The 16,211-nt window shown below is 39.8% G+C and overlaps 1 protein-coding gene across 4 annotated transcripts in view; it reads right to left on the bottom strand.

The window, feature by feature from the left end:
* Positions 1 to 254: 254 nt before the first annotated feature.
* The window catches only part of ANO5 (anoctamin 5), a 59,515-nt gene continuing 43,558 nt past the window's right edge, over positions 255 to 16,211 (bottom strand). For all 4 annotated transcript variants that reach the window (XM_058025600.1, XM_058025601.1, XM_058025602.1 and 1 more), the window contains 9 exons: positions 14,326 to 14,400; positions 12,434 to 12,656; positions 9,912 to 10,081; positions 9,329 to 9,426; positions 8,756 to 8,886; positions 6,984 to 7,189; positions 5,930 to 6,111; positions 4,798 to 4,903; positions 255 to 3,960 (listed from right to left, as the gene is read on the bottom strand). In XM_058025600.1, the coding sequence (XP_057881583.1) occupies positions 3,739 to 3,960; positions 4,798 to 4,903; positions 5,930 to 6,111; positions 6,984 to 7,189; positions 8,756 to 8,886; positions 9,329 to 9,426; positions 9,912 to 10,081; positions 12,434 to 12,656; positions 14,326 to 14,400 (1,413 nt within the window). In that variant the 3' untranslated portion in view covers positions 255 to 3,738. The remainder of the gene's footprint in view (positions 3,961 to 4,797; positions 4,904 to 5,929; positions 6,112 to 6,983; positions 7,190 to 8,755; positions 8,887 to 9,328; positions 9,427 to 9,911; positions 10,082 to 12,433; positions 12,657 to 14,325; positions 14,401 to 16,211) is intronic.

The raw sequence follows: 16,211 nt of genomic DNA, 5'->3' as shown, positions 1-16,211 counted from the left end.
ACTTGTGCTGTGTGTGGAAGCTGCATGTGGGACTGAGAACCTGAGAAGGCACCTCAGGTCCTGGCATTGCAGGAATAAAAACTGCATCCAGAAAAGGCAGGGAAAAGCAGCCTGGCTGAAAATGGATCTCTATGAACACAGCAGACACTGTGAGTTGCAGAAATCTGTAGGAATGTTCTATCCAGGTATTTCACTTCTAGTACTTCAGCTCCTCTCTCATTTCTTGGAATGTTCACACACAGGTTGACAGCACATTAAAAATGAACACAGCTTTATTTGCTAGATTTAGATCTTATTAAATGTGCATATTAAATGTTAGCAGAATGTTTAAAAAATTTATTCTGACATTAGTGTATCATATATATCAGCAACATACATAGCAGACAAACATCACTCAGGTTACACAACAGTACAAGTCAAACAAGTGGTACATGTAGGATAGTCAGAAACTCCCATCTATTTTCACTCCATTCTCTTGCCTCAAACTGACAGCACTACATAAAAAAGTAAAAGCACAGTAAAAACTTTTGAGAAAAAATACAATAGTGTCTCATAGTAGCACTCTTCTTTTGCAGTCCTTTGCTTGGAACATACCACGCTAAACCTTCCCAAGGCAAACAACCCAAATTGTAATTGCAAAAAAAATTTAAAAAATTAAAAAATCCCTGATTGCATTACACCTGAAAGGTCAATTTTGTTTTGTGCAACTAATTCTAACGAGGCGATCCATTGTTGCTTAAATTACAGTAATGGCAACACAAAACTTTATTCACTTTGGTTAAAGGACACTTTTAGATACTGAATCACATCAAAATAAATTATTCTGACAGTAAGAATCAGCACATCTCCAAATTGACCAGACCTTCCTTACTTTTCTCACTTTTTAAGAACACCTCAGGAAACTTATGTGCACCATTATAAACCCAACCATACTGATACCTTTAGTCAAAATACTGCTTAATGGCAAGTAAAGGCAAACTATTATGTAAAAAGGTGTCAAGACTAATTTTTTATGTGATATTAGCTTTTAGTATGACAAGATTCTCTTTTCAACAGTTTTTGTATACTAAGAAGTAATGCTACAAAGTATAATGACTTGTTTTTAAGATACATATTTCCTTCTAAATAAGCTGATCCCAGGGTTTTTTGCACTTTCTATTGCATGGTACAACATATACAAAACATCTGTACTGCATTAAATAGCAAGTCATCTTAAAAAATAAGATGTACAAAGTAGGAGTCAAAAAATCAATTCAAATTCAGGGTCTGCTTATCAATGCTATATCCCAAAGACATGTATTTCCTTATTTTCCACCCTCTTGCTCTTAAATAGAATTGTTTATTCACAACACACCTATTTTGGTGATATATTTTAAGGGTAGTATATTAGGACACTTTATTACTTGAAGAAACTAATCTTCCATAAGCAGAAATAGTGCATCTAACGCTGAATTTCCAAATGTTTTCAGCTTCAGCCAGGTTGTACATTTTGCACAGAAATATCCTTTTGCATCTCATCACCTTTCTGTTGGAAGCATCTATCTGCACTGCAAACAGTAACAACTCCACAACATGTAAATTAAGCAGTTTCATTAACAGTAGATGTGCAAGATGCAGCGGAGTGCTTTCATTGTGCAAACTGTGGTGTTGGATTTGTGATCACGACTGATGGCTGATACTCTTCTTTGGCTTACACATTAAGCAGCAGAGCTAATTTATTTACACATGCATTCCTCCAACAGATCCATCACTTCAAATATATATGAATATTCAAGAAATGATCAGTTCATCATGAACACAAATTGATTGACCAAGCAACCTTAGAGGATGAAGGTGAATAACTTACAGTAATGAGAAATGTACATCGGCATCAACTCCTGCCTGGCAGCCAAACTGGGATGTGTGCTCGAGGTAGGCACTTAATCCTTCTGCTAACAACAACAGCTCCACTCAGGACATGGATTTAAAACCCTTACAACACTAAGGTTACTCACCAAGTACTCCAAGACACGGGCAAGGTTTGCTAAAACCAAATAACCCAAGTTGTGGTAGCAGTAAACAGTACGTCACTCACTGATATGGAATACAAACCTCAATTTTTATGTGTATACTTGCAAGGAAGTATAACTTTCAAAGTGCAAATAGAGCAAAATTTTCTACTCTTGTCTACCTTGTGTATTCATCACGAGAGAACTCAACAATCTGGTGTTACCAGAGTCTGCAGTGCAGGCATGAACTGCTCTCCACATGGCACTGGACAGAGGTGTGCCAAGGCAGGCACAGTTTCCTAACACTGAACAGCTCTGTCTGCAGGCTCACAGCATGCTAAAGCCTGCAAGCACATCTTGGAAACAGGCACTGCCCTGCAGAGATCACTTTCACACCTCTTGCCAAATGCAAAGAAACAAGGCACTGAGCGTGGAAGCGTTGATATGTTTTGAATATACAGCAAAATCACAAAAATGCCTACCTGCTTCAAACTAGAAAATGAGGGCACATTCTTAAACAGCTGGAAGCTACTTTGCACAATAGTTATTACGTATTTATAAACTCAGTAACTTTGTAGAAAAGCCTCCTAACAAAAAAGAGAAGAAAAAAAACCTTTCCAAAGATTCGAAGGCATAAAAAAAAAACCCCAACAGAACAATCCCCAAGCCTTAGCATACAATGTATAAGCATAAACATACATTATTTGGCATGCTTAAAATCTTTTGGATAAAAATCCAAGACCAAACCATTCAGCTAAACCAGCTGCTATGATGGTCCAGCTCCCAAGTCCATGGCCACGGAGTGCAGGCACACTCCACAGTGTGCATTGAGGACAGACACACAGCTTTAGCCCTTTGCTGGCATTCACTGAGAATCCAAACAAAAATAAATAAACAGGCAGCTTTGGCCAAAAAAAAAAAAAAGTCAAACATAATCTTCCAATGACAGTTTTTTAGAATGAGAAATTAAATAACTGTTATTCTCCAAATCGTACACATATTTTCAAAACCCATTGCAATTAGGTGACTCCACAATATCTGCATTTAGAGAGTAAACTCTTCCATAAATTGTATCTTTAGGAAAATAAATTATGGCTTTTTTTCCCTTCACTATTTTTTAATTCACTTCACTATTGTATTAACTGAATTTTGTGCCCATAAATAATTCCAAGTGGAATTAAACCAATATATCTTTAAAAATCAATTCCTTCTATAAAACGTATAGAAGTTCAAACCAATGCTTTGTAAGACATAGTGAATATAAAAAAAGCCCCAAACCTTAATCCTTGTATCAGGAGTGTTCTATTTAAATTACCACATAATAAAAATAATAATTTTCAGCGTTTTCCACAGCAGTGGTCCTCTGTGGTATCCTTTTCAGCCAGATGGGACACAGCCTGGAATGCTGCAATTAGCAACAGGGAGAGGGGCTTGGTGGTAAATGACTTTAACATGTCCTGTGAGCCCTTTGAGGTTAACAGTCCCTATACCAGGAGTCCAAATTCTAGGATTACAAGATTACATTTACTATTCAGAGTCATGGGTAAATAAAAACCAGTGCTGAAATCACACAGTTCAGTAGATTTCCTAAACTTTGAAAGCTCAATAAAGCTTTTAAAGAAAACTCGAAAATCTTTGGACTGAAAGAGAAGAGCTGAACTCTCCTACAGCTTTCAACATGATGCATACTGAGCAAACCACAGATAAAGAAAGCAAGAACAAGCTAAATCCCAAAGCAGCTGGGTTTGGGTTACATTGCTCTGGACAGCTCCATCCTCCCTTCCGTGGCGATGAACTCTTTCTCTGTGGCTCGTGTGTCACCTTGGCACAGTCTCTCCTTCAGTTTTTCAAGTTCATACTCATGTAGGATTTTTTGTGTTAAATACTTCTCACGTTTTATTTTGGCTTTCACATCTGCAGGAACATCAGGGATCATCCATGCTACAAAGAATTTGACGATGAATACAACATGCTAAAAAAAAGAAACAAAAAACCCCACTCATTACCAAAAGAAGCACCTCTTGTTTAATCTGACACCAAAAAGGTCACTTCTTGTTCACAATAAAATACAGTTCATTTCACTGTCTGGAGCAATACACACCAAATTAATGTATATCTAAGATGTGCACGAAGACTAAAACCCATCTTCTTATGCAGAAATTTTAATTCCAAAGCATTAATGACTTAGCAAACCCAAGAGGAAAGCGTCAGGGCCTGATTCTCAACCATCACTGTTTAACTCCTCTGTGTGGTTTGTTAGAAAGTTCACACAGCTGTGCTGATAACACTCAGCTATTGAGAGCTGATGAAACACAGCAGGAAAAGTGATGAGATTAGCACTTGAACGACTTACTTCCTTTTCCCTTCATAACTTGCAAAGCAGTGGCTTAACACTGATGTGCCAGTTATCCAAACTATTAATTTAGCTGTTTTTAACCAATATACATCCCTGCAAAATGCTGTCTGCATTTTGAACAATCATCTCATAAACAGCTCCTTAATGAGAGCAAGAGTGGAAGTGCTAGACCTGGAAGCTTTAATCTCTTACACTGACATAAAGACCTTTTTTATTTTTCTGATTATTTTGATCAACATTTGCAGTCTCTTCAGCCATTTTCACTTTTCCTACTCTGAGGTCAGCTCACTGAAGTTAAAAGGCTCAGTAACAGTAATCTTTTAGGCCATGAGTGCCTGGTATTATCTATAAATTATCCTATACTCCCAGCAATTCTATTTTCTGTAACATTAGTAACTATCTAGACAAATCACAAGGTACCACTGTCAGAAGGAAATTTTGTAGAGAAAATACCTCCATAATAATGATAAAGGCCAGTTTTGCAGCAAGAATGTGCCAGAACTGCATAGTGTGCATGTACTTCTTCTCATGGTCGGGAGGATATCGATAGTCTCTGTACCTGCAGGAATGACAGACATGCAAAGGTGAAACGTCACATTCAGCCTGGGACACATTACAAGCTCAGTGACACTTACAAGCAAGTACAGCTGTCACTTAAGGAACCTTTTCTTGTTTCAAATGGTCTGTTTCCTTTTGCAGAAAAAGGTTGCCTCTCAATTTGTTTCTCTCTTGTGTTTGCTTAAACACCCTCACAGCACCAGAGCAGGGATGAGGATGTGTGATGTGAATTTTGGTCCACAGGTTACTTGTTTGTCAGGAAATGCTCAAATAATACAGGGCAGGGTGATGGGATGGATCACAGGGTAATGGACACTGAATAAACGTGACACACATGAGCAGATTATGGCCTGGACAGATGCAGGGCTTCATGAAAAGACACAGTGCATGTTCTACACCACCAAACAAATGTAGCTGTTTCCAAAAGTGCTGGGGTGGTTGGTTTGGGGGATTTTTTGTTTGCTTTGAGGTTTTTTCATCCAATCAATACTTTTATTTTACCATTTCCAAAGTTCTTTTGCACTTATTCTAGAATCTCCAATGCTAGCATTTTTTAAATGAAAGCAGGATAGGTCTGATTTTTGGTCCAACCAGGCAAAATAAGGATTGCTTTTAAATACCATATCTCATTTTCAGCTTTGGGATCTAAACACCTCCTTTATTCTGCTTTCTTGTCCATTTATTCAGCCTAAAAATCTTTGAACATATAGGCTGAAGTTTGCAACTTCAGGGACATAAATCTCCTTCCTCACTCAAAAATCAATAGTGTAATTAAGTAAACAAAAAATCCAATGAAGAAAAAGCAAAATGCAAGTTAGCAATGAGACTTTTAGTGGTGACTTTTTATGAGGTGATTGTTTTTGTTACTGGCTTGATCTCTTACCACCTCAACCATTACCTTATCAATAGTCTAAACATTACCTCTCACACTTTAGAAGGATGAGAATGACATAATTTATCTTCTAATGGTAAACTTAGATCTTAATTGATTTTTTTTATGCTGTATTCTATACAAAGTGACACCAACCTGCATATGACAAAGTCTTCTGGATTCTCTTTAGGTTCATTTCCCTTAGGAAAATCTGAGATTAGAAACACTGACAAGCTGTTGTTTATGTATCCAGACATTGGTGAGTGTTCGTTTTCAAAATAAGCATAGTAGTAAACCAAACGAGGAATCATATCTGATGTGAATGCAACAATGAAAGCCTGAAAAGAAATTGGAAAAAGAAATAAGGAAGGTGGCACACAAAATTTGGGAGCAGATTTATAAAGGTGTTGTGGCTCTGTGACTCTGGCATTACCCAGACTCTTTGAAGAAAGGATGAGGAGCATTACTGGGGTATTTCACCTTGGTAAAAGATGCTGACTGCAGCCTCAGCACATTTTTCCTGGAAGCCTGAGATACTCAAGGTGCTGAGGTACTGTGCTACTAAGGCAGGACCTGCAAGTGGGTTTGTTGCATGAGACACACTAAAAAGAGGCATCTCTTGTGCCCAGTAGGCTGCTTTACAGCATGTTTCCATTGAAATACTGGCACAGCATTTAGTTACCAGTTTATAAAAAGTAATTGGAGCCACTGGTCCCACAGGGGCAGCCAGAAGCAGAGCAGAATTCCCACTGAACAGGCCTCAGCAACAAGGACAAAAATGCATCTGAGCCACAGGATTCATCCACCTTTCCTGTCCCCTCTGGGCAATCAGTGTGCTTCATCAGACCAAGCCTCATATTGGCCATGCCATTCCAAAAGGCTGGAAAACACAACTGAATGAAAGGTTATGGCCAAAAAAATGTGGATGGGGAGCTGCACACTGCCAGCAAATGGACAGGTCAAACCACTGAAATGGTTTGATGGTATCTTTAACAAGATAAAAGGTTATCTTTAACATGGTAAAAGGTTAACAGGATACAGTGTTGATGAAGGAGAAAAAGGATCAGCTGGCTTTTAATTCTTCATATTTTGAGTACATGAAGAATCAGTGTAGATGCAGCACAGCCCAGTGGTTTTGGCTCTCCAGCTTGAGATTTCCCAGCCAACACATCACATATGTAAGTAAGTAAATGAGTATTAACAAACTTACATTGGTGACAACAGACAGGATGGCCATGCCATTGAGGATTTCCTGCCACACTCCTATGCTATGCGCTTTGGCAGCCACAGGCCTTCTGTACTGAGTGGTCAGCTTCCAGGAGTCTACACGAATCTCCAGGATATTGTTCATCAGAGCAAGAAGGGGAGCCAGGGGAAAGGATGCCACAAAGAGAGTAATGAATCCAAACTGAATGACTGCAAGAGAGAAAAACAATGTGTCAAAATCTGCCCTTCCAGAAGTATCCTCAGAGTGACAGGGCAGGCAAATGGCAAACTCCTGCCAGGCTGCACAAATCATCTTCAGCCCTGGCCTGAGCCAAGTGACAATCAGCCCCATGCCAAGACATCTCCAGTCCCTTCAGGTGCCATTCAGCAGCACCCACAGAAAGGAGCATTTGGATCCTATGAAATGATACTGCCAGCAGTGGAATATCAATCCTTTCAGGGTGTTGCAGTTCTCATGTGAATGGTGTGTAACTGTAGGGGAATGGGGATGTATTCATCCATCAAATTTCTCAACTGTTATCAGGTCAGTTTTGTTCTCTTGCAGTTTGTACCATCTTGTTGTTAATTTACTTATCAACTACACACCTCACAACCTTATCTCCACCTATTGTTACTGATTTAATCAAAACATTCATAACAATTCTATATGCAACAGTTCCATTGGGGAGTGTTGACATTAGTTTAAGAATTGTGAATAGAATATAAAAATGATCCTGTTGTTACCAAAATGAAGTATCTCAGTACAGAATGTGATAATCCTCAGTACACAGCCAATACTGCCACTTTGTTTCAAATAATGGAAATAGAACATTTTTTCCTGGTTTAGGCAGTATATAAAATAAATTCCCATACACCAGTCATTCACTCTTCCATGATTTCAGTAAGTTCTTCACCTCAGATAAGCAACAAAACTCCTGCTGACTCAGCAGCCCTTGGACAGTGCTGGAGCATAGTTCTGATTCTGGAAGAGCAAGGACATGGCTGGCAACAGTGTATTCTGAGTGTATTGGTTTCACAAGACCACAGCCCTGCATCAACTAAAGTGATATTAACACTTTGTGTCTCTAGAACACTTCAAACTATTTCTGCAGAAATAAAACAATACAAAGGTTCATTTTCCAACAAAATGTATCCAAATATTAACTTCTTTAAGGTATCCTTTAGGTTTAGCTTGGCTTCAGTTTAGGTGTCAGCTTCTCAGTGCTGCACACTGCTGTTAGAAGCTGACATGCTCAGGTTACCTTTGCAAAGCCACATTCCCTTGCCCACACTCCCTCTGCTGGTCCAACAGACTGAAGGGAAGCACTGAGCAGTGCAACACTAAAGCTGAAGGGATTCTCCTCTAGCCAGTTCACAGATCTCATGTCTGCAGTACCCATCCTTACAGCACATTTGGCACTCATCCCATACTCAAAATTTCCACTGACATCAGCTAAGAATATGCTTTGGAGCAAGGAAAGAACAGACACAGAGGCAGCTGGCTGCACTGAGAATAATGTTCCCCATTCAAATGAGGAAAACAAAAAGTCTTTGCAGTGTTTCTGTGAAATTCCCAGCAGCTCAAGATGCAAAGACAGCTTTTTTTTTTTTTTTAATTGGGCTGACCTATTTAATGATTCCCAGCAGTTAATCGTCCTGCTATGCAGATGGAAGTGGTGGCATCAACCCACAACAATTAATCGAGAAAATGTTCTTTTGGAAGTGTCGGTACAAGGTGTCCTGTCCTCAATTCCAAATGTGTAATTGTAAACTTACCCATTTCTAAATATTCATAGAACAGGCCTAAGGCTCCAAATGTCTGCAGATCATGGTCCTGCTCCCAGCGACTGTATAAATTTTCAGGATTATTTCTGGCTTTCCGACGGCCCCACCAGTTACAAATCCAGCTGCATGTGCAGAAAAACGTTAACAATGAGAGAAGCAGATCAGATTGGCTTGCTTGGTTAGAGCACAGTGCTAGCAACACCAAGCTTGTGGGTTTAGTCCCTGTACAGGCCATTCAATTAAGAGATGGACTTGATCCTTGTGGGTCCTTTCCAACTCAGAATATTCTGTGAATTCAGAATCACAGAATCACCAGGTTGGAAGGGACCTTAAAGATCATCCAGTCCAACCCAGCCCCAACCCCTCAACTCAACCCTGGCACCCAGTGTCACATCCAGGCTTTGTTAAACACACCCAGGGATGGGGACTGCACCACCTCCTTGGGCAGCCATTCCAGAGCTTTATCACCCTTTGCATAAAACACTTTTTCCTGATATCCAACCTGTATTTCCCTTGGTGCAGCTGAAGGCTGAGATGGGCACCTCAGTGCCAGAGAGAACTTACGGAACAATGGCCTCCTGGATGTTTCCCCAGATCTGTTTGCCAGCCATGACTATGGTGAGCTGTGTCGTCAGCTCTATCAGGCAGCCTGCAGGATCACACTGGAGGAGACAAACTGAGTGTCAATGGACATGGATAATGGGTATTATCACCCAGATAAACTATATTTTAGTACTGTATAAATGCAAGAAGGGAGATCTTAAAATTTGTAAGGACAATACTTAATTTCCATGTGGACTCTCAGGAAGGGCTTTAAGTGTTTCAAGTGTGAGACAAAACACACACCAAAACACAGCAAGGTGAATCTTTTGCACTCAATGAGCTCTCAGCACCACATTTTTCTTTGTAAGACCCATTTCAGGAGAAGTGGGACCAAGAAAAGCTTTATGATCTTTCACTCTTGTGACTGACAGGTTTTCACTGCTGGTGTTGCCCTGGCTAGCAACAGCAGCAAGAGTCAGCTGAGGAAGCAGGAGCTTTAGGATAGCCAGCTGAGGGGCAGCTCAGTTCAGACCAAGCCTGCAGCTGGAAATTCACAACTGTGCAGACTGAAGGGAACAACGAACCTCAATTAAGAAAACCTTACCTCCTCATTTCTCCAGCGATTAAACATGTATGTGTAGGCACCTGGGTAACCAACAAACTTCCCTTTGAAGAAGGCCACATAGAAGCAGGATGAATAGTAGTTGACAAACTGGAACAAAAACATCTTCATAGTGAGCCTGTTCTCATACTCCATGTGAGTTCTGGGGATCTCTGTGAAACCAGAAAACAATTTTATGTTCCTTTATTCCCTTTAAAATGATACAGATTCACAAATATTCATCATGCACAGTGATCTTAAAGGAAAAAAAAAAAAAACCACCTACAAACACTTCAGCAGACGGAGTTCCTGCTTTCAGACACCCTACCCTTTACAATGCAGTGTTTGATGCAGGCAGGCAAAGGAAATTTATATTTAAAACCCCCCTAAAATTTAATTTCCCCTTCTTTGTCCTGCCCATTAGCACTTGTTCATCCCCAAATGTTACACTATTTTAGGAGATCTGAGATGAATCTCAAACAGTAACTAGAAAGATCTCCTGTAGTATGAAGATTTCACTGTTGGCAACACACAATTATTTTATTCTTTGTGGTAGAGAAGTATGTTACAATATTTTTCCCCAACCTATGTATGTGCATATCATTAAAATCAGCAGAAGCTGTATGGCTCATGTGCCTCTGAAAAACAAGGCCCATAAAGGGCAGAAGAACAGGGACATCCTGGAGCTACTGTAAATCACCAAACCTTTGCTTAGGGTTTTGCTGCTCATTCTCTATCACATTTATATATTTGAAGGCAGCAGGAAGCCCTAAACATATTATTGCCAAATGTCCTGTTAAATGATAACATATAACCAATTCAAGTTGGGGAGTAGCACAGAAAATACACCACAAACATTCAAGTTCTTCTCAATTGGTGAGGACCTGGCAGATGTGTTGAACTCATCTGCCTTATTGTAAAGTTGTTTCATAGTTGTTTCATTTAACTGAGTAAACTGTTTCCCAGCTTGGTGTAAGCTTGCATGCCAGAAGAACATGAGGTATTTAGTGGGAACCTGACATCAGAGTGCAGGACAGAGGAGGCAGCTCTCAGGTCAGGCAGTCTGATATATATATATATATATATATATATATATATATATATATATATATATATAAAACCAATATTTTTATTTTCAGTGAGTTGTTAAAATATTGATGTGAGGCACACAATGTTCAGAGCACCAGAGGCAGGTTATACCTGCTTGTCTGAACACCAGATCTGGCCAAAGCACTTCAAGGAGTGAACAAAGTGTGGGCAGACACTTCTGACAGCCCAGGCCACCGAGGGGGCAGCAGTCCAACCCACACCACTGAACTGTTATGTTCTCCCTGTAACATACAGATCCAGGCAAGTGCTGCCACTGGAGAAATTATTCATCCACACTTGCAAATCATAAAAATAACACTGCTGAGCCTTCACACTTACAATTCTTACTCCTCAAGAAAGAAAGATTAACAAATATGATTTCCTGTTTGTTTCTGTGTTTGTTAGCAATTTTAGTTAATACTTGCTCCGTTTCAGTTTGGTCTGATTTGGCCAAGAGAGATAAGCAATACAGATCACAGAGATGGTCCATGGTAAATGAAAATAAACCAAATGCAACATCCCGTTAAGACTCTGCAAGGAACACCTTTCAACTCTTGACTTGACTTGCAAGATCTCACAAAAAAAAGATCAACCAACTGCTTTTATGACAAGTGCACAAACTGCAAGCACCCAATATTTTCAGCTCCCCTCCCCAAACTGCAATTATTTCTTTCTATTAAACACTTTCAGGGACTTTTATCTCTAAATCATTAAGAACCAATAAAATGAAATAATTTCAAAAAAATAAATGTCTAAGAAGGGCTCTCAGGAATGGTGTTTCCAGCATGCAAGCAGAAATCAAACCCAAAATACACTACAAAAGCAGGCACTCCTTCTGGACCTCCAGCTCTGCAGTGGGGGTACTGCTATCAATAGCTACTGCCACAATAACACATGTTGGGCACAGCTTCTCATCCTACTTACCCTCTGCCTTCCATCTTTGTAAGTCAAAATCTGTACAGCCAGAGCTAAAGGAAACAACATGGAAAATGTACTATCCCATCCCATCTTTTCCCCCAGACTAAGAATCATTATTTAGTCTTAGTCTCATTTAGTCTCATATTTAGTCTCATTATTTAGTCTTTTTTTCTTGTAAAGATAGCTGTGATTTATTTTTTGAAATATATTTGCAGGATTTCTAATTGAAATACTGCTAGCTCAAGACAGTCTGATCTTGCTTTGGTGATTCAAGATGATGTTGAGCTATGTTCAGGTCTGTGATTGTAAACTAGCCCCAATATAAACAAGCCCTATTTGAGGAGAAACTAGGTTATGAGAGCTACTGAAATGCAGGGAAAATGTTCAGTATGGCCGTGGATACTCCTGAGCTACACAGCTCCCACTGTGCCTGAGCTGAGAACAAGAGCATGGAACACCTTGATGCTTGAATTTTCAATGATTCCTTCCAAGTTTCGCCTTCAAGTCGCCCTGCTTACCCATATCAGTAATCCAGATGGCGATTCTCTCGTAGAAGAAGTTGAGGATCATGATGATGACAAAGTTGAGGCAGGAGGCAGTGACAGAGGTGGCCAGCTGTGGGGTGAGCACGCCGCTGATGGGCTGCAGGGTCTGGGTGTTCTCCATGAGGCTGGCGAAGGCGGCGTACACCGCCAGGCGGTACACGATCACCGCGATCATGCTGGCTATGATCAGGGACACCTGCACAAAGGGCACACCTGAAATACACCTGCAGCCTAGGACAGCTGGTCACTACAGCTATGTGCATGCAGCTTTAAAAACTAGATGTAAACCATCACGCTTCACATTTTTAAAATTTGATTCTTTGTGGGTATGAGTTCAGCAGCACTGAAATGCAAAGTACGCAGGCAAAAATAACTTTGTTACATGATGTACATTAAAACCAACAGAATTATTTTGTTAACATAAGAAAAGCCAACAATTTAATACCAGTACCTGAGAAAGTGCAGAGAAGTATGGACAGGAGATGGAAAGGACAAGTTAGATTAAACCGCCCTTGTCACAGGGCTTGCAAGGGTTGCAGGATGAAGGCTAGTCAAACATGAGAATGCTGACCTCATGTTCAGAAGGCTTGATTTATTATTTTATAATATATATTACATTATGACTATACTAAAAGGAATAGAAGGAAAAGTTCTCAGAAGTTAGCTAAGCTAAGAATAGAAAAGGAATTCAATAACAAAGGTCTGTGTCCCAGTAGAAAGCAAGAACAGCTCTGCCGTGAGTGGTCAGTAAATCCAAACATCCACAGGAGACCAATCACAGATCCACGTGTTGCATTCCACAGCAGCAGATAACCATTGTTTACATTTGCTGCTGAAACTTCTCAGCTTCAGCAGGAAAAATCCTAATGAAAGGATTTTAATGAAAAGATGTCTGTGACATGCCCTCTCTGAAACTCACTCTGTATTCATCATTGTGAATTCTTTCATTTGCCTTACCACAATTCTTTTGGTATGTCTGTTAACACCAAATATGTCACAGAAAAAGTTATTCCCATGCTAAAATGTCCAATCAAATTACTAATTAATTCTCAGGTTTCTGTGGCTAAGATGATCTCCAAGGTATTAGAAACTCTTTTTTTCCCAGCCCCGCAATCAAAGAAGTCGTCGAGATTCCTCAGCTCTGCTTTGCAAGGTTGTTTATCTTCCCTTACCTGTTACATTCCTTCTCTGACCTGCTGACATCTGTCCAGCAGGTTGGGTTGTGGCACACTGCCTGCCCTTGGGGTGGTGTTGGCTTTTTATACTAAGAACTACCCGTGCTTTATTTACAATAATTTTCCAATACCCATCGCCTATGTCAGACAGTCTGTCTGTAATCTAAACCAATCCAGAAATGTCACCATCACAGCAGAAGATGGAGGACAAGAAGAAGGAGGACAGGACATGCCCAGATTCCTCCATCTTGGCTTTTGAACCCCATTCTAAAACTCCAAAATTCTACTTTTTCACCCTGAAACAAATTCACTATCATTCTACTCAAACCCTTGTGGCTTGTAACTCCTCACACAAAGTTGGTAATTGTTTCCATGGGCTAAAATCAAAGGCACAGGTGTTTGTGACTCTCTGCCAAGGTCTCTGAGCCCCCTGCCAGGGTCTCCAGTCCTCCAGGACACCCAGAGGAATGTCCTGGGTCCTGACAATTAATGACAGATTTCCAGTGCCCTTTTTTAAAAAAAAAAATTATCAGAATTGAAGTGCACTTCAAATGACAGCATGCAATCTGTAGAACAGTAATAAAAGCATGTGTTATCATCATGATTAAAACCAATTTGTGTTAATGTGATGATTAGTAATGAACAGAATCTCTGATACATGTCAAAATGATGACTCAAAAAGGTGCTCACCCAGAACAGCACTGTGGCTCCTGAGATGCAGAATCGCACAGCCTGGCTAGTCAAAGGCAGATAAGGCTCCATCTCCTGAAACAGTCAAGTACAGCACAGCTCATGTTATTCCCACATCTCACTCTAACATCAAGCAGCACACAGAGCTCTCACCAGCTGTGTGAGAAGTGCTCACATCTGAGGGAAACCATCCAGAACCCTGCCCCTCTCAAATGGCATAACTCTGAGTGTGCTGGGGGTGGCGTGGGTGGGGCAGGGCAAAAAGATCAGGACAGAAACAGCCATCAAACTGCTACAAGACAGTACCTGGTAGTACAAGTAGTACCATGGTTAAACTTTTGCAAAATAATCAGTAGCTAAAGGAAAAAGCCCAACTTCCTGGGATAAGCAGGCCACAACTATTACTGTAATGCTAGGTTAGCAAACAGCTCTGAGTCCACAAAGGGACTCCAGTTTTATAAATTCTTCATGCCAAGATCCCTTCAAACTTGTCATTTGGATGTACCAGTCAGACAGTGCGTTTCTCCACTCCTTCAATTTTATTTTTTTTTTCAGTTGAAGTTATGGCTATGAATGTAGCTGCCAAGCTCTGCTGCAGCACCAGGCAACTGGGTGATGCCAGCATCCCCAGACAACACAGGAACAATTTTCAATGCTCAAAGAGCTTGCGCAACCAGTTCTAGTTCCTTAAATATCACAGTATATGTTCTATGAAAGAATCTTCTCTTTGAGAACTAATGCCAGTGGAAGAAGATATAGTGAAAAATAACCTGGATTTAATAAATCTGTGAGACAAGGCACTGTGGAATGCTTAGACTCCTCTTGAGCAAAGTGGCATTGAGTACTACAGAAACTGCAATCACAAATGTAATACAGGCAGTAATGTGCAATGACACAGACTAAGTTTGAATCAAATGCTTCATTATTTATGTAGATTACAATTCTATTGTGATCAGTAAATCCAGATTTTAGCTATGATCTAGTTAGACACTTCAGCACCATGAACAAGTATCTAAATGACAGCCTTAAGATCAGCAATTTTGGTTTCAGTGCACTTGAAACTTTGAATCATGAATAATGATGAAATAATTTTCTGAGTGAAGCAAAACCAGCAGTGGAACACAAAATCACTGTCCTGTACCCACATAATTTTATTGGTTCCTGCAGAATTAACTTATTTGAAATGCCTTTCATGTGTTCACTATAGGACATGCTCTAACAGAAGGAAATTACTATTACCTGTACAGGTTAGCCTTTAATTAATTTGGTACTGATAAGGATCACTGATAAACCCTGCTGTAAAAAAGCCTCTGAAAAACCACTGAGACAGTAAATTGAAATGTCATAATATAAAGGCTTGTACAGTCATTGAATTTTTATGGCAATTGTTAATGCATATTAGAAAGTACAGAGGAGAGCAGTATCTCACACTGGGATAAGAAAATTGTATTACAGTCCATTTCTACTTCCTAAATCAAGTTCACAAAACCCTTTCTCACCTAAGGGATTTGGACCAATTTAGAGAGAGAACAATCTTCTCCCTCTATTCTTTAGTATAGTTTAGTATAACATTCTTTTATATAACACAGTATCATAAAATAAATAACTAACTAAATAATTAAATTAACTTTCTAAAAACATTTCATAAATTAACTTTCTAAGAACCTGGAGTCAGATTCATTCATTCTTCCCAATGATGGGGGACTCAAACTACCACAGGAGGGTGGGGGAGGTTTGAGCCTGAGCATACACAGGGATGTAAACCAGCAAATAATACAGAACTGGCAGGCATGTGTTTTCAATTAGTAGAGCTAACTAATGAAAACTGATTTACCTGAACCTGTTTTCCTGAACAGGCAGAGAGTAATGCTTCAGGAGAGCTACAC

Source organism: Melospiza georgiana, chromosome 6, assembly GCF_028018845.1.
Source record: "Melospiza georgiana isolate bMelGeo1 chromosome 6, bMelGeo1.pri, whole genome shotgun sequence".
Lineage (NCBI taxonomy): Eukaryota > Metazoa > Chordata > Aves > Passeriformes > Passerellidae > Melospiza > Melospiza georgiana.
This window is presented reverse-complemented; position numbering and strand designations above follow the sequence as displayed.